This window comes from Chiloscyllium punctatum, chromosome 12 (genome assembly GCF_047496795.1).
Source record: "Chiloscyllium punctatum isolate Juve2018m chromosome 12, sChiPun1.3, whole genome shotgun sequence".
In the NCBI taxonomy this organism is placed as follows: Eukaryota; Metazoa; Chordata; class Chondrichthyes; order Orectolobiformes; family Hemiscylliidae; genus Chiloscyllium; species Chiloscyllium punctatum.
The window spans coordinates 36,540,121-36,559,312 of record NC_092750.1 but is presented as its reverse complement, the minus strand read 5'-3'; the positions used below and the strand labels follow the sequence as shown (position 1 = coordinate 36,559,312).

At 39.6% G+C, this 19,192-nt stretch overlaps 1 protein-coding gene across 1 annotated transcript in view; it reads left to right on the top strand.

Moving 5' to 3' along the window:
* dnah12 (dynein, axonemal, heavy chain 12) overlaps positions 1 to 19,192 on the top strand; it is a 278,731-nt gene that overhangs the window by 49,126 nt on the left and 210,413 nt on the right. Inside the window, exons 12-13 of the mRNA XM_072582341.1 lie at positions 14,811 to 14,989; positions 16,458 to 16,593. Of these exons, the coding sequence (XP_072438442.1) occupies positions 14,811 to 14,989; positions 16,458 to 16,593 (315 nt within the window). The remainder of the gene's footprint in view (positions 1 to 14,810; positions 14,990 to 16,457; positions 16,594 to 19,192) is intronic.

Sequence of the window (19,192 nt, the reverse complement as noted above, 5' to 3'; positions counted from 1 at the left end):
CCCTAGGTCTCTCTGTTCCACAACATTACCCAAGGCTGTTCTTTTAATTGTATATATCTTGCCTTTGTTTGTTTTTGCCATTCATGATAAGTCAATTCTTTCATCTCAGGAATGATCCTAACAACGTTTCATCCTTCAATGTCTGTATATACTTCCCTAAATGCAGGAATCAAAAGTGTGTACAGTGCTCCAATGCAGCCTTACCAATACCCTGTACAGTTGTAACAAGGCTTCCATATTTTTTAATCCCCAAACTAGCAATAAAGGCAAAAATTCCATTTGCTTTCTTAAGTATTTGTTGCACCTACATGCTACCTTTTTGTATTTCATTCACATAAAAGCTGAGATTCCTCTGTGCAGCATTTCTTGGAGTTTCTCTCTACTTAAGTAAAGTCTGCTTTTTCATTCTTCCTACCAAAGTGCATGATCTTACATATTCCTATGTTAAAAATCCATCTGCCAAGTTTTTTTCCCACGAATGCAATCCATATATATCCCCTTGCAGGTTCCTTTTGTCCTCATCACAACATGCCTTTCCATCTATTTTGTATTGAAAACAAACTTGGGTATGTTACACCCTTTCCCTCCTCCAAGTCATTAATATAGATAGTACACACCTGATGCCCAAGGACTAACTATCATGGCACTTCACTAGTTATGTCTATCCAACCTGAAACAGGAAAAAAAATCTCAACTCACTGCCTTCTCTTTGGGAATTGTTAAAGAACTCACACACCCCATGTCTGTCTCCTGCAAGTTCCCTCTTTACATTGACCAAGTGCCTATGACATCATCACAGTGAATGATGTTCACTGCACTCAATCAAATAATAGTCTTTTGATGAAATCTGTTTGTTTTCTCAATTGGTGTTGCGATAGCTGCATTCAGTAAAGGTTGTAATATTAAGGGGTATTGAAAGTTCCAAAGGTGCTGCATTTGACCGTTCCAAGATTTTAGGTTACACTTAGTTTACTTATCAATAGGGGTTTGCTTATTGCATGTTTTTCAATAGGTCATTTAGGACAATTCAAATGTCACTGAACAGGAATTCAAAAGTGACAAGCAGTGAGATTAGAAAACAGAGTATGTGTGGGAGAGATAGAGAGAAGTGGACTCCATTTTAGGTAGAGCAACTCTTAGCTATACTGCTAAAGGTACCTGTATTATACAATGTCCATGTAGTTGAGGCTCAGGACTGCCCTTGAGCAATTGCATAACTCTGGGTGTTGAGAGTTCAGGAAGTCCCGGGAGCTATAAGGGTCTTAAACTGGTGCACAACTAATAGGTTAATACAACAGAATAAGGGTTGAATGCCTGTGGCCAGTATTTGCTTTGTGCAACACACATTCAGGGGAAGTACTGGCTTGGTGAAGTACACTTTCTGAGAGTTCAGGGAAGAAAGGTAGACTACCAGAATGTGGGCAGTTGTTAATGCAATCAATGAACGAGTGGCCTTTGATGGAGTTTCAGGACCAGATCATCAAAGAAGAAAGGTAATCTCTTGTGAAGTCTCAATGAGATGCTGTCACTGGCATTTGGGGAGTTCATGTTTGATTATATTTGCTAAATTATGTGTCCTGTAGGGTATTTGATCATTGGTTGTTAACCATATTTGTCTCATGTTAAATTTGAGATTTTAAATTATAAGTCATGACTATCTTTGTGCAGTCCAAATATTTTTTGCCAATAGCTTTTATATTTTTGTTTGAGCAAGTTTTTATCTATTTAGCCTATTTTTCTAATCAACCAGTTCAGTGATGTTATTACACAATTGTGGAGTAGGTGGGACTTGAACCTAGGTCTCCTCGTGTAGGGGTAGGGACACTACCACTGTGCCACAAGCCAGCCCCTTAGCTTATAGTGAACTGATTATTCTTTGCTGACAAAAGCAACTTTGCTGAATTGTTTCTAATTCTAAATCAGATGCAGTTTAAAATTTATACAATTGGCCACGTCCCTACTCTGATTAAATTTAAAATTTGTTCTGATCAGCCAAAGAGTGGGACAAAAAGAAGTCAGAACAATCTTTCAACCTAATTCATAATGGCCCTTTCAGACTCTTTCAGACTCAGTATCCATTTGACTGATACAAACTTCTAAGGTTAACTTCACTTGTAGTTGTTCATGTAAATTCAATACAACTTTTTCAGATCACCTTCAGCTAACCACCATAAATATTTTACCTGACAGCTTTGGCCAGATGAAATTGAAACAAATTACTGATAAGGTATATGTTGTCTATACGTCATCTTGAGCATGAAGGATATATTATTATTTAGTGACAGCCCCCATGTATAAAAAAAGAATAATCTGCTAGTGAGATTGAAAAGTAACTAGATAAGGTTGATCTAAACATTAAAATGAAGCCAGATCAATAGCATTACTTTTTGCATTTAAAGAACTGAAAAACACTATTTGAACTTGCTGGCCTAGATTTTCGTTATCTTCACTGATCATGGCAACAGTTAATTGGGGAGGTCTATTACAATGAGGTCTGGCCTATTCTATTTTTCTGGACTGAGGAGTGGCAGATAGAGTTTGATTTCGATAAAATATTGAATTTTGGTAAGGCAAATCAGGGCAGAACTTAAGCTGTTAATGGTATGGTCGTGGGGATTGTTGCCAAACAAAGACACCTAGGGGTGCAGGTGCATAATTCTTTGGAAGTGGAGTCACGGGTAGGCAGGGTGGTGAAGAAGGTGTTTAGCAACCTTGCCTTCATTGGTCAGAATATTGAATATAATCGTTAGGAAGTCAGATTGTAGCTGTACAGGACATGAGGCCACTTGTAGAATACTGTGTACAATTCTGGTTGCCTTTCTATAGGATGTTGTTAAACTTGAGATGGTGCAGAAAAGATTTAGAAGGATGTTGCTAAGAGTAGAGCGTTGAGTTATAGGAAAAAGCTGAATAAACTAGGGCCTTTTCTCCTGGAGATTTGGAGGCTGAGAGGTGAGTTTATACAGGTTTATAAAATCATGAGGAGGATGGATCAGGTGAAAAGACAAGGTCTTTTTCCTAGGATGGGGTTGTCCAAAACTAGATGGCATAAGTTCAAGGTGGAAGGGAAAGAATTTTAAAAGGATCTGAGGGTAACCTTTCAACGGCAATGTGTGTCCAGAACGAGCTACCAGAGAAAGTAGCAGAAGCCGGTACAATAACAATATTTAAAAGGCATCTGGATGAGTATATGAGTAGGAAGGCTTTAAAGTGATATGGTCAAAATGCTAGCAAATGGGACAAGGCCAGACTGGGACATCTGGTCGTTTGGACGAGTTGAACCAAAGACTCTGTTTCTATGCTGTATGACTCTATGAGTATGAACATGAAACATGCTGGCCAATTTTAATTTCTTGAAATCAGCATAAATTGAACAGCAACGTCCTCAAAATGATGTTGACAGACTCAATGTCTGTTGAAGTCAGCGCTGTCTGCATGCTGACACTGACAGGGAATTCCACAGGGTTGCTCATTTTAGATCCCATCAAATATACCAATAGGTGTCCAACAATGTATGTAATGTCCACTTTCTATTTTAAAACAGAACTGGTTGGATTCTGTGATGTTAACACTGTTGTCTAGTATTACTGGAAATATAGATAGAAAGACAATTGGGAAGATAAACATTTTTCACAGAAATTCTCTTTGCATGCTGTGAGTGGCTAGCACCTGGAATGCCCTGCCTGGGAATATGGTAGAGGTAGGCCCAATTGAGGCATTCAAGAGTGAATTGGATTCCTGTTTGTGAAGGAAGAATACGCAGGGCTACAGGGGAAAGGCAGAGATCAGTGGAACTCGGTGAAGCGCTGCTTCAGAGAATCAATACAAGTGTGACTGACTTTCTTCTATGCTGTAACCTTCTTATAATTCTATGATCTTTGAAACCTCAGCTGGCTAGACATTTTGTGGACCTGAATGAGCGCAATTGTTTTATCTTGGTTTCCACAATAATAATACTTGTGTTATCTAACTTACTACTGGCAAATATTCTGTCTTCCAGCATTTTAACAGTTTAATTCTATGCATTCTATTTGATGATATGATCATATTCACCAGCTTTGGAAAGTTAAGAGAATTTAATAGGCAAGCCGTCATGGTTGATTATCTGTGGAAATAATTAGAAATATAGAAATATAGTAGTCCTGACATTGCAACTTCAGACATGGTATGCACAAATTGACTGGAATATACTTAGTGTACTTACTGGAATGTAGCACTTCCACGTGAATACAAGACAAGTGTTAGGAAAGCATGGATTATAATTGGTAGTTTCCCTTTTTTTAACAGATATTTTTATTGAAAATTTAACATATTTTTACAAGTTTACAAATAGAAAACCCAAGTATAAACATTAATATACAATTAAATCTTAAATAAATAATAACCAAAATTTATCAAACAAAAAAAAGATACCGAGAGAAAAAAAACTCAACTAACTACTAATCTAACCTACAACTAACCATAGTGTATAATTAAGTCTCTTACATTATTCAAAGAAGAGAACAAAAACGGTGGATAACACAGAAATTGGGTAGTGAGATACATACTCGGAATGTATTAACATCAACTCGTTACAAAACCCATATTTGTCCGGGATTCCTCTCCCAAGGGGCCCCGGACCAGCCAGGTTCGCCATCTCAATTAAATAAAAGCCCTTGTTAGGATGGCCAAAATATCTGTATTTATGTAATTCAAGAAGGGCTGCCATATTTTATGGAATAATTCGGTTTTTTTGGTACCATATTTGGAAGGAAGTCAAGGGGAATACATTCCATGATGATTCTGTGCCAATTCGAAAGTCCAGGAGGGCTCTCAGCCACCCAGTTTACCAAAATATTTTTCCTTGCACAGAAAGAGAGAATAGAAAATAATCTCTTGCTGTGCATATCCAGGGAGGCAAGTTCGAAAAGCCCAAAAGGAGAGATACAGGGTCCACTCTAATTTCTGTTCCTAAGATTTCTGTCAGAGCACTTGCTACTTTAGTCCAATATCTACTGATCTTATGACAGGTCCATAAGCAATGTAGACAATAGACAATAGACAATAGACAATAGATGCAGGAGTAGGCCATTCAGCCCTTCGAGCCTGCACCGCCATTCAATATGATCATGGCTGATCATTCCCAATCAGTATCCTGTTCCAGCCTTATCTCCATAACCCTTGACTCCACTATCTTTAAGAGCTCTATCCAATTCTTTCTTAAATGAATCCAGAGACTGGGCCTCCACTGCCCTCTGGGGCAGAGCATTCCACACATTCCACAATGTACAAGAGTGCCCACCTCTATTTTACATTTGGGACACATTGGAGATGCTCCTGCCTTAAGTTTTGCCAATCGGTCCAGTGCTATATGGGCCCTATGAAGTATCTTCAATTGAATGGCCTGAGTTCTGTTGCAGATGGTGATTCTTCTGGTGCTTTCCCAAATGTCATTCCAAGTTTTTATAGAGATTTTCAGTCCCAAATCCTGATCCCATGTTTTAAGCAGATTGTCCATATCTCCCGATACTTCATCATGTAATAAATGATAAATAGTGCTGACGGAAGATACCCCCATTGGCCATAGCACTCTACGTTCTCTATCTGATTTACAAAGACTACCTAATAACGTAGTCTTCTTCTATAGGTAGTCTCGAATTTAGAAGTATCGAAAGAGGTCTCCATGAGGTAATCCAAATTTCTGACACAGCTGTTCAAAAGACATCAAGACCCCTTCTTTAAACAGATCCCCTAAACATGATCTCCTTGGATCTCCAGAGTTTGAAAGTGGCATCTGTAAGCCCGGGTTGAAATCCCCATGCTTCCACTATCAGAGCATAGGGGGATGTTTTATGTGAGTTGCCCTCATTTTGCCACATTATATTCCAAGCTTTAATTGTGTTTAGTATTATAGGGTTTTTACATTGATCCATAATGATTTTCTTCTTGTCTGAAAATAAAAGGTTAATAAGTGGGCATTTTACTTGAGAAGCCTCAATGTCCAGCCAGATTGATGCAGGTCAGACAAGACCCAATCAGCTATGTAACTTAATAGGGAACTTAACTGATATTTCCTAAAATCTGGGGAATCCAATCCTCCCCTTGCCTGTGGAAGCTGTAGCTTAATGAGGGGTCGTCAATGATTCCAGATAAAGGAACCCAACCAGCCATATAATTTACATAGTGCCAGCCTCGGCAGCATCACCAGAAGCATTCTCATAGGAGACGGGGCAGGACATCCATTTTAATTAGTGCAATTCTACCCAGCCAGGAAATTGAAAGGTCTCCCCATCGCTGGAGGTCCTGCCTTATCCTTTTCAGTAAATGCACAAAGTTAGCCTTGTATAACTGACCAAATACTGGGGTAATAAAAATGCCTAAATATAAGAAACCTTCCAGGGACCACCGCAAGGGAAAATGGGATCCGTCCAATAAGTGGGATATACTAGCAAGGCCAACCATTGGCATAACCTCCGATTTTGAGAAATTAATTTTATAGCCTGAAAATACATTAAATGTATTAATAACATGGATTAAGCGAGGCACGGACATCAAAGGATTACTAAGAAATAGAAGAACATCATCTGCATAAAGGGTAATTTTATGTTTACCTGTACCAATCCTCGGGGCTGTTATATTAGGATCAGCCCGTATAGCTTTTGCTAGTGGCTTGATTATTAGCATAAATAGCAATGGCGAAAGAGGACATCCCTGACGGCAGCCCCTATCCACACTGAAGCTATCCGAGCCTAATCCATTGGTAATCACAACTGCTTTGGGGTCACTATACAGTGTTGAGACTCATTTGGTAAAACACCTTTCCAACGCCAAACCTTTCCAATGTGTAAAACAAATATGACCATTCAACCCTGTCGAATGCCTTTTCCACATCTAATGAGGTAATCTTTCCCTGATGGCAGGCTTGAATCACATTCAAAACCCTTCTAACACAAACCAACAGCCACTCTCAGACAACAACTCACCAGAACGAAGGACCCAATACCCAGCATGAGCAAAACCAAAGTAGTGTACAAAATCCCATGTAAGGACTGCATAAAACACTACATAGGACAAACAGGAAGACAGCTAACAATCCGCATCCATGAACACCAACTAGCCACGAAACGACACGACCAGCTATCCTTAGTAGCCACACACACAGATGACAAGCAACATGAATTCGACTGGGACAACACTACTATTATAGGACAAGCCAAACAGAGAACAGCCAGGGAATTCCTAGAGGCATGGCATTCATCCACAGATTCAAGCAATAAGCACATCGACCTGGGCCCAATATACCGACCACTGCAGCGGACAGCTGGAACTGACAACCGGGAGCGGCAGATTCAAACCGCTACAAATGCCGGAGGAAAGATCACAGAAGCGCTTCACAGGAGGCTCCCAAGCACTAAGGATGTCACCTAAACAGGGGTCAAAACGTCTGCAACACAAATTCCCAGCTCGGCGAACAGAACCACAACAACCCTTCTAACATTATTGGATGATCTACAGTCCTTAATAAACCCTGTCTGATCCTCCTTTATGATATGTGGGAATACCCTTTCTAGCCTCAATGCTAAAGTTTTAGAGGGGATTTTAAAATCTACATTTAGCAAGGATATTGGGCTGTATGACGCAACGCGCAATCTTCTGGGTCCATTCCTTTTTTGAGGATAAGAGAGATATTCGCCTCTTTCAGTGAAGGCGGGAGACAACCCTGACTGTATGAATAGTTATACATGTCCATAAGTGGACCAGCCAATATTCCTGTAAATTCTTTACAGAATTCAACTTGAAAGCCATCTGGGCCAGGTGCCTTACCGCTCTGAAGTTGCCTGATTGCATCAAGTATTTCTTGGATTGTTAGGGGAACATTCAAGACCGATACCTGTTCCGGAGTTAGGTCCAGAAAGGTCAGGCTTTTAAAAAATGACTGCATCCTCCTAGTCCTGTCTTCACAATCCTGCAATTTATATAAATCAGAATAAAATTTTCTAAAGATTGCGTTAATCCTTTTATGATCATGAGTCAAAATACCTGTACTTTCCTTGATAGACGTGATAGTTTAAGGGCCTTCTTTCTCTTTGTGAGAAATGCTAAGTATCTACCCGGTTTATTGCCAAATTCATATAACCTTTGTTTTGCAAATAGTATTTCCCTCTTAGCCGTTTGGGTAAGCGTGGTGTTTAGAGCTGTCCTAAGGGCCATAATCCTTTGTAACTTGATAATAGAAGGTCTGTCAGCGTATGCTATTTCAGCTGCTTTTAAGTGAGCTTCGAGCAGACGCTGTTGTTCTCCCTTTAATTTTTTCTGGATCGCTGAGTATGAGATGATCAAACCTCGCGCGTAAGCTTTGATGGTCTCCCACATCATTGATGGGTTGCTAGCCATACCTGAATTAATTTCTAAAAAAGTTTTAAATTCTTGAGAGAAGTACTTTACAATTTTACATCTTTCATCAGAAAGGGGTCCATAAGCCAATGCCGGGGGGATGTCTCATTGTTCCTTGTCTTGATTTCCATATATAAAGCAGCATGTTCGAAAATTGCTATACTGCCTATTTTACAGGATGATATGGAATTTAAAAAAATTGAGGGGGCAAAAAACATATCGATTCTGGTATGACATTTATGTGGATTGGAATAAAAAGAAAAATCTCTACCCTGTGGATGAAGGCATCTCCATACATCTACTAATCCTAATTCTTTGTTCAAATCCACCAATTGTCTAGATCTGGGAGATACTCCTGCAGTACTCTTGGGAATTTTATCTATTTCCAGATCCATAATACAATTAAAATCTCGCTCTATAATTGAATGACGAGCACCGAGAGCCATCAATTTTGAGAAGGCTTCCGTTATAAATTTAAAAGGATGTGCCGGGGGGCAATACAAATTTAAGATCCCATATTCCTCTTCATTTATAAGGACTTTAATCAGAATATATCGTCCAGATTCATCTTTCATCTGATTTAGGATTTTGAAAGGGAAATTCTTCCGAATAAGAATAACAATTCCCCTACTTTTTGAGCTGAAAGAAGAAAAAAAGGCCTGATCAAATCCACCTTGTCGTAATTTCAAGTGTTCTTTATCCAATAATTGTGTCTTCTGTAGGAGAGCTATATCGACCATTTCTTTCTTGAGGTTTGATAATATTTTCTTCCTTTTGATTGGTGAATTATTCCCCTTGACATTCCAGGTGCACCACTTAACTGACCATCAACCATAATCATCCGGGCAAATCCGAGACCCCTCGGGAGGGGAAACCCTATCCAGAACATCCCGAGCATAGAGCATATAAAATTTACAAAAAATAAAGGCTCTTTAATACACTCACATCAATATAATAAAAAACTATTTCTAAATAAAAAAAATATAAAACGTATTTAAATGGAGATTTCCCCCTTGTTCCCAGGAGGTATCACTTCCTTTCCAACAGTCCATCATATCCTCTCCCAACCAGTGCCCCACCCTTGACCCAGGCAGTGCTCGATAGGATGGAGAAAATTCAAATATACTACAGAGCTAGAGTTAACAGTGAGCACCCTACCTCCCCCCCCCCCCCCCACCCACACCAACACATATGTAACTATAAAATTACAACCTCAACAAGTAATAATTAAATATAATAATACAAAATAACAGGGGAAAATAACCCGCTCCTAAAGACAGAAATAAAACAGGATAAGGTAACCACCTCCCCCCAACAACATTATCTAGACCCCCCGGCCTATATATGTATATATATATATATATAAAGGGGAGAAAATCACTAAGTAGAGAACAAATAAATAAATCCCTCTCCCCACCCCCCCCGAAGATAATATTAAACAGTAAGGTAAAAAAAGGGATTAATATGAAAAAAAGGGATGTAAACCAGATTGGGGGGAGAGCAAAACAACATCAATTAACTCTTACAATTTATCTAAGAGAGTCAAAAATTCCTTGGTAGTTTTCCTTTAAGGTGTTACATTTGCTGCACTTAGTTATACTGTACTTAAAAAATGTAATTTCTTGGACTTTTCCAAGTGAGGAGAAAAATATTCTGCCAATTCTCTTCTGCAGAATATTTTGAAAACTCATTCTATTACAGATTTTGAGTTTGTTCTGGATATTTTCTTAGCTACAATAGCCCAAATTTTGCAATGCTTATGGCAGCAGGATTGTCAGCATTCACCATCCTTACTCCATTGACACTGATAGTAACTTTGGAGTCTGGGCATACATAGAATAATGTGAAAATCCTAAAGTCACTGTCAATGATTCTATGCTTCTTCAGAGTGTGCACAGTGGTGACAGCTCCAGACCACAATAAGTGGTAATGATCCACAGGTCTTATTATGCACTGTTAGAACAACTATAAGCCTCACTGTAAAAAAAAACTTTTGAATAACTATTGTTGATTAAAAAACAAAACAAAGAACGGTGGTTGCTCTAAAACAAAAATAGAAATTGTTCGAGAAACTCAGCAGGTCTGGCAGTGTCTGTAGAGAGAAATCAGTTTCAAGTCCATTGACCCTTCTTTAGAACTGATGGTAGCTAGGCGCGGTATTAAATATGCTGAAGACATGGGTGGGGAGAAGTGAAGGGATTGGGAGTAGGGATGGGAAACAGTGAGCGGATAAGTGGAGCTGGAGCCCAAGGAGAGGGAATGACAGTTAGCCAGACAAAAGGATGGGTGTTAGTATGTCAGGGAGAAAGGAAAGTGGGACCATATATTGGGCCATATGGTCTAATGGTATAAATGGGTTGGCTGTGCTATAGCAGTGTCAAGAGAGTGGTGCTGGAAAAGCAACCAGGTCAGGCAGCAGGAGAATCAATGTTTTGGGCATAAACCCTTCATCAGGAAAGCAACTGAAAGCAACCGTTGTCATGAAAGGGCCTGGGGTGTGGGTGTGGGCCATAGAAAGAGGTGTTCAAAAATTAAAAGAACTTGATGCTGAGTCCTGAAGACTGCAGAGTACCCAAGTGGAAGATGAGATGTGGCTCTTCCAGATTCCTCTGTGCCTCACTGGAGAACTGCAGTCAGCTCAAGATAGAAATGTTGACCAGGAAACATGGTGGTGTGTTGAATGGCAGCCACCTGGAAGATTGTGGTCATTTTTAGGGATGGAATGTAGGTGGTATGCAAAGCAGATGCTCAATCTGTGTTTTAGCTTCCTCATGTGGAGACCACATTGTGAGCAGCAAATATGGTAGAGTAGATTGAGTAAAGTTCAGGTGAATCAATGCTTCATTTAGTAGATATGTCTGGAGCCTTGGATAGTGGGGAGGGAAGAAGAAAATGGGCAGGTGTTACATCTTCTGTGATTGAATAGAAAAGTGCTGTGGAGGTGTGGGGAGGTGTTGAAAGTGGAATATGAGTGAACCAAGATGTCCCAGAGGGAACAGTCCCTGCAAAATGCTGACAAGGGAGGAGAGAGGAATAGTGGCAACTGGCTGAAGATGGCAGAATTGGAGCGTTATTATCCTTTGGATGTCAATGGTAGCAGAATGGAAAATGAAGACCAGGGGATGCTGTCAGTGTTGTGGGAGGGTTTTGATGATTAAGTTCTAGATTTTTAATTGTGTATTAACTTTATAATTGCTGCTAGATTCCATCCTTGGTCCTTGGAGGACAATCTTATTTTTGTTAATGTTAAGTTTAACCATTTGTTTAAAATTCTACATCTTTATAATAGTAAGCATGCTTTCAAAAAAAAATTCTTGAATGCCATCTTAATCCAAATATCATTACTTATTTTACTATCTGAAAATATAAATTTTGAACATTAAGTGCTTTTAATTTTATAGTTTGCTCTGTATGAATGCTTCATTATCTGTTTAGCTACATGCTGACATACTCTGCTATATGCCACACCATCCCCTTGAGTTAGCACCGGATCCAAACTGCCCTCTGTGAAATTGTTAGATAATGCCATAGAGATCACTAATCTTTTTCTCCCCCAATCAATGTTGTTGCACACCTTTGGAGTAGGTAGAACTAGAACCCAAGCTTCCTGGCTCAAAGATAGGAACACTTCTACTGTACCACAAGAGCCATCCATGGGCACAAAATCTTAGTGCGAACAGATTTCTTTGAGATCAGTAGTGTTATCAGAAAATCCAGGTCACACTCCCTGATCATTTTTAAAAGCTAAATTTGTGTCCCTTGGATCAGTGGTTTACCATAATTGCACATTAACTCAGTTGGCTGGATGGCTAGTTTGCAAAGTAGAATGATGCCGATAGTATCAGTTCAATTCCTGTTATGGCTGAGGTTGCCATAAAGGGCTTGCCTTTTTAACCTCACCCAAGTCTAAGGATTCATAACCCTCAAATTAAACTACCATCAATTGTCACTTTCTAAAAAGAGAGCAGGAATGTGGTCTCCTGGGACTATTGCAACTTTTCCTTTTACATCTCTAACCATACAAAAGTATGACCAAAGGATATACAAATACAATTCCTTTGTTCTATGAATGGGATATCATGCTCCGTCATGTTACCTTCCAGACAGTATGGTTATGATTATCATTTCAGTAAGTTAAGTACAGATATTAATTTTCAAGTTGTTCCATTTTGTGACTAGTAAGTAATCTTGCTGAGTAACAGTTCTAGCAAATTTCACTTCCTTTACTAGCAAGTTGATCAACTGTTCTGAGTTTCAAGGGATAGTCTCTCATTTGACTATTTGTTCCTTGTTCCCTTTTGCCTATGTTTTGAAGACAGCTGTGATAGAGTCTCCAGAGTGAGTTTGAGTGAATTGGATGAATCTGCAAGCCAGTGAACAGAGAGAGGATAATGTTTTTATGTGGCAAGATAAGTTGAAAGTCTTAGTTGATTTTAAACCATCCCCAAGCTATTATGGTCTCAAGACTGCAATCTGCCACCCACCCTTCTCAATTTGAATTCCTACTCCATCATACAGTCAAAGTGTCCCTGATTTCATTTTATAGAAGTTAGTCACGTTGTTCCTAAATTGTGCACAAATCTGACTCCAGATGATTGATTCTTGCTCTCTCTTCCCTATGGATGAGAAAGCTAGTACTGATTTCTACTTTTCCATTGGGCAGCAAATTTACTTGTTAAGATGGCTTCTGTGCTGTTATGTGTTGTTCCCAGAAACGTTTTCCCCTTTTTTCAAACAACTAACACAATGTTGCCATAATGGAATGAATCGACTAATGCTTGCTCTTTCAATTAAAACTGTAAAGTGAGTGCTGTGGTGACATTCTTCACTCTTGTCTATATAAATTTAATACAAATTTCTCTTTCCCCATTCTCTGCCTGCTTTAGGAATTTTAGATGTTCTGAGTTCCATTTAACTTAAAAGTAATAGAACATAGAGAACATAGAAAAATACAGCGCAGTACAGGCCCTTTGGCCCTTGATGTTGCGCCGATCCAAGCTCACCTAACCTACACTAGCCCACTATCCTCCATATGCCTATCCAATGCCCGTTTAAATGCCCATAAAGAGGGAGAGTCCACCACTGCTACTGGCAGGGCATTCCATGAACTCATGACTCGCTGAGTAAAGAATCTACCTCTAACATCTGTCCTATACCTACCACCCCTTAATTTAAAGCTATGCCCCCTTGTAATAGCTGACTCCATATGTGGAAAAAGGTTCTCATGGTCAACCCCATCTAAACCCCTAATCATCTTGTACACCTCTATCAAGTCACCCCTAAACCTTCTTTTCTCCAATGAAAAAAGCCCCAAGTGCCTCAGCCTTTCCTCATACGATCTTCCTACCATACCAGGCAACATCCTGGTAAACCTCTTCTGCACCCGTTCCAGTGCCTCCACATCCTTCCTATAGTATGATGACCAAAACTGCACACAATACTCCAGATGCGGCCACACCAGAGTCTTATACAACTGCAACATGACCTCAGGACTCCCGAACTCAATTCCTCGACCAATAAAAGCCAGTATGCCATATGCCTTCTTCACCGCACTATTTACCTGGCTGGAAACTTTCAGAGATCTGTGTACATGGATACCAAGATCCCTCTGCTCATCCACGCTACCAAGTATCTGACCATTAGCCCAGTACCCCATCTTTTTGTTACTCATACTAAAGTGAATCACCTCACACTTACCCACATTGAACTCCATAATAGTTCAATATAAATTAAATCCAACACTTTCATGGTGAATTGGCTAAACTCTTCATGATATAAGGCACGCCAATGAATTCTAAAACCATTTCTGATCTATGGAGAAAAGTTCTGTCACAGATGGAAACTTATGGCAGTATTGTAATTCACTTGATTGATTTAAAATAGCAATAAATTGAAGCTTGAACTCTCACACAGTTCAATTAATAACAAATGTGGCACTGAGTTGTACAGATCAGAAGTGGTCTGAAAGTGTTTGAATCTCTCATGAATGTTGTTAGCTTTTAGCTGAAGAATTTTGGGCTGCCAAAATAGGCCTGTGCACTCTTAAGATAAACAGAAAGATGAAACTTCTGATTCCATGCTTCTTATTTGGAACTATACATGGCCACTAAATAAGAAGAGCATTTATTTCTGCATCGATACTCTTTACAATCAAAAACTCTGGAAGCTTTCACTGCCTTGGCTCACACATGAAGCACAGCCACAAGGTAGAAGTGTCAATGTGCTGAAACTGTGCAGGTCTGACTGACTTACTTGAGAAGATGGGGGAAGTTGAAAGATTAGGAGAAGAAGATAGAGAGAGGGAAGTGAGTAGAGGAGGAGGAAAATAATAGTAAACACATATGATGTAATATTAACTTGCTGATGACAATCTCATATTCAGTCAAAACCCAGTAATTCCTCTTTAATATTTCAATAATTCAGAAATTTCTGTTAAGTTCATAGAACAATTTCGTCACTTATCAGTGGAGATCATGAGTTTAATAAAAGTTGCCCACTTTCATATGGTGCGATTGGACTGCGAAGACATAAAACATGGATTGTCAGAAAAAGCAAAGAGCTTTGCAGATATACTGCTGGATGGATTAGTTGCAAAACACAGAGAAGAAAATGAAGCGTAAGTCAGTGTTACAAATGATGTTGATGACTAAAATAACAAATGGTTATTAATTCAATTCTTGTTTTATAATCCTGAAAGACATTTTTTTACATGCAATATGAATTTCTTGTACTAAAATGATAGTGTTCAGAACATCTGACAAGAACGTGCATTTGTACAGTTAAATTCATTAGTGCAATTAGATGAGGTGAGAGTGACTTTCCTTAACATTTGACTGAGTGTGGCTGGAAGGAGCCTGGAAAAACTGAATCAGGAGGAAAAGTCTTTACTTGTTGGAGTCCTGTATGGCACAAAAGAAGATGGTCTGATTGTTAATAGTTGGTCATGTCAGCCCCAGGTCTATTTTGCAGGTATTCTTCAGGTTAGTGTTCTAGACCCAACCATCTTTAGCTGCTTCATTAATGACCATCCCTCCACTATAAGGTCAGAAGTGGAAATGTTCACTGGTGATTGCATAATGTTCAGCACCATTTGTGACTCCTCAGATACCGAAGCTGGTCACGTCCAAATATAGCAAAACCTGGACAATATCCAGGTTTGGGCTGATTAGAGACAAATAACATTTGAGCCACACAAATGATGGGCAATGACCATCTCCAACAAGAAAGAATCAAACTATCACTCCTTGACATACTATCACTGAATCCTCCACTGTCAACATTCTCAAAGTTGCCATGACCAGAAATTGAATTGAACTAGTCATATAAATACAACAGCAGGTCAGAGAGTAGGAACTTTGCAATGAGTACTCAATTCCTGACTACCTAAAGCTGTCTGCTATCTGCAGTCGTAAGTCAGAAGTGTGATAGAATACTTGTCACTTGCTTGGATAAGTGCACCTCCAAGAAAACTCAAGAAGCTTGACGCCATTCAGGACAAAGCAGCCTATTTGATTGGCATGATGTCCATAAACAATGACTCCTTTCACCACTTCAGTAGTGTGACTATCTTCAAGCAGCACTGTAGAAATTCATCAGGGCTCCTTAGACAGTATTTGACCAAGTGTGTGGAGAAGCCTTGCAAAACTGTTGTGAATAGGAATTATGGGAAAAATTCTTCACTGGTTAGAATCATACTTGGCACAAAGGTAGATGGTTCTTGCTGTGGTAGTCTGTCAGCTCAGCTGCCTTTAAATCTACAAACACTACCATCTACCATATGGAACATCACCATCTGCACATTCCCCTCCAAGCCATTTACCAACGAGACTTGGAAATATATTGCCATTCCTTCAGTGTTGCTGGCACACCTTTCCAAACAGCATTGCAGGTCTACATACATAAAACGACTGCAGTGGTTGAAGAAGACAACCCACCATTAACTTCATGCATAACCTAACATGAGAATTTCCAAGTGTGCATTTATATCTTCCTGGAAAATGTTTTCCTCAATAATTATCAAGAAGTCTTAATAAATTTAAACTTATTGACTATAACAGTATAATTTTCAATTTTATTTTCTCTAGAATTTGTCATGAATTTGAATACATTGTAGATAAAGCTTTGAATATTCCTGAGAGTACAAAGGAAATGCTGGAAGTGATAGATTATGTGAATGAAGCAAAAAGTAAAGGTGTTGCAGCTCTGAATGAAAGAATCAAAGTAAGTATGAAATAAATCAGTAAGTAATTAAGTACTAGTAGTCATCTGTGACATTGGCCACAGAGTGCGAAAATCAAATTAATTGAATGTGTAAAAATGGAAATATACAATAATATACGACTGGTATAATATATTAAACTATTGCAATGAATGTGTTCCTGTCTGCAATACCTTCCTTCCATGCATACTATTGTCATATTTTTTCAGCATTTTGTGTTAGTGTGGAGTACCTTGGTTTTGTATCTCCTCTTTTGTTTGTGAAGAAACAGGAAAAGCTGGAAATACACATGGGCAACATGTGTGAAGAGAAACAGAGTTCGTGGTTAAACCTGAAATGTTAACTCTGTTACTTTCCACAGATGCTGCCTGACCAGTGGCATATTTAGGCAATTTTTTGTTTTTATTTAGATTTCTACAGTTTTTCTTTGTCTCCTACCTTCCTTAGCCTTTATAGGAGGGCAGTTGTTTATTATTAGAAAATCTATTTCTCTTCTTCTACTTTCACTGTGAATACTGTGTGCATTCAAGGAAGGAGTCACTAATTTTTACCTTTTAACCATTTTTCTTCCTTTGATCCTATTTGCTGTTGTTTATCTATGCTTGTACACTTTAACTCTTCCTGTCCCATCGTACATTGTTATTCCTATATCTAACTTGCAAAGCTGCCTTTTTCTTTTAAAGCTTACATTTTCCATAAGACCATAAGACCATAAGACATAGGAGTGGAAGTAAGGCCATTCGGCCCATCGAGTCCACCCCGCCATTCAATCATGGCTGATGCGCATTTCAGCTCCACTTACCAGCATTCTCCCCATAGCCCTTAATTCCTCTAGACAACAAGAACCTATCAATCTCGGCCTCGAAGACATTTAGCGTCCCGGCTTCCACTGCACTCCGTGGCAATGAATTCCACAGGCCCACCACTCTCTGGCTGAAGAAATGTCTCCGCATTTCTGTTCTGAATTTACCCCCTCTAATTCTAAGGCTGTGTCCACGGGTCCTAGTCTCCTCGCCTAACAGAAACAATTTCCTAGCATCCACCTTTTCAAAGCCATGTATTATTTTGTACATCTCTATTAGATCTCCCCTTAATCTTCTAAACTCCAACGAATACAATCCCAGTATCCTCAGCCGTTCCTCATATGCTAGACCTGTCATTCCAGGGATCATCCGTGTGAATCTCCGCTGGACACGTTCCAGTGCCAGTATGTCCTTCCTGAGGTGTGGGGACCAAAACTGGACACAGTACTCCAAATGGGGCCTAACCAGAGCTTTATAAAGTCTTAGTAGTACATCTCTGCTTTTATATTCCAACCCTCTTGAGATAAGAGACAACATTGCATTCGCTTTCTTAATCACAGACTCAACCTGCATGTTTACCTTTAGAGAATCCTGGACTAGCACTCCCAGATCCCTTTGTGCTTTGGCTTTATTAATTTTCTCACCACTTAGAAAGTAGTCCATGCTTTTATTCTTTTTGCCAAAGTGCAAGACCTCGCACTTGCTCACGTTAAATTCCATCAGCCATTTCCTGGACAACTCTCCCAACCTGTCTAGATCCTTCTGTAGCCTCCCCACTTCCTCAGTACTACCTGCCTGTCCACCTAACTTCGTATCGTCGGCAAACTTCGCTAGAACGCCCCCGGTTCCCTCATCCAAATCATTAATATATAATGCGAACAGCTGTGGCCCCAGCACCGAACCCTGCGGGACACCGCTCGTCACCGGCTGCCATTCTGAAAAAGAACCTTTTATCCCAACTCTCTGCCTTCTGTTAGACAGCCAATCCTCAATCCATCCCAGCAGCTCACCTCGAACACCATGGGCCCTCACCTTGCTCAGCAGCCTCCCGTGTGGCACCTTATCAAAGGCCTTTTGAAAGTCTAGATAGACCACATCCACTGGGTTTCCCTGGTCTAACCTACTTGTTACCTCTTCAAAAAATTCCAACAGGTTTGTCAGGCATGACCTCCCTTTACTAAATCCATGTTGACTTGTTCTAATCAGACTCTGCTCTTCCAAGAATTTAGAAACCTCATCCTTAATGATGGATTCTAGAATTTTACCAACAACCGAGGTTAAGCTGATTGGCCTATAATTTTCCATCTTTTGCCTTGATCCTTTCTTGAACAAGGGGGTTACTACAGCCATCTTCCAATCATCCGGGACCTTTCCTGACTCCAGTGACTCTTGAAAGATCTCAACCAATGCCTCTGCTATTTCCTCAGCAACCTCTCTCAGAACTCTCGGGTGTATCCCATCGGGGCCAGGAGATTTATCACTTTTAAGACTTTTTAACTTTTCTAGCACTATCTCTTTCGTAATGGCAACCATACTCAACTCAGCCCCGTGACACCCTTTAATTTTTGGGATATTACTCATGTCTTCCACTGTGAAAACTGACGCAAAGTACTTGTTAAGTTCTCCTGCTATTTCCTTATCTCCCATCACTAGGCTCCCTGCATCAGTTTGAAGTGGCCCAATGTCTACTTTTGCCTGTCGTTTGTTTCTTATGTACTGAAAGAAACTTTTACTATTATTTCTAATATTACTGGCTAGCCTACCTTCATATTTGATCCTCTCATTTCTTATTACACTC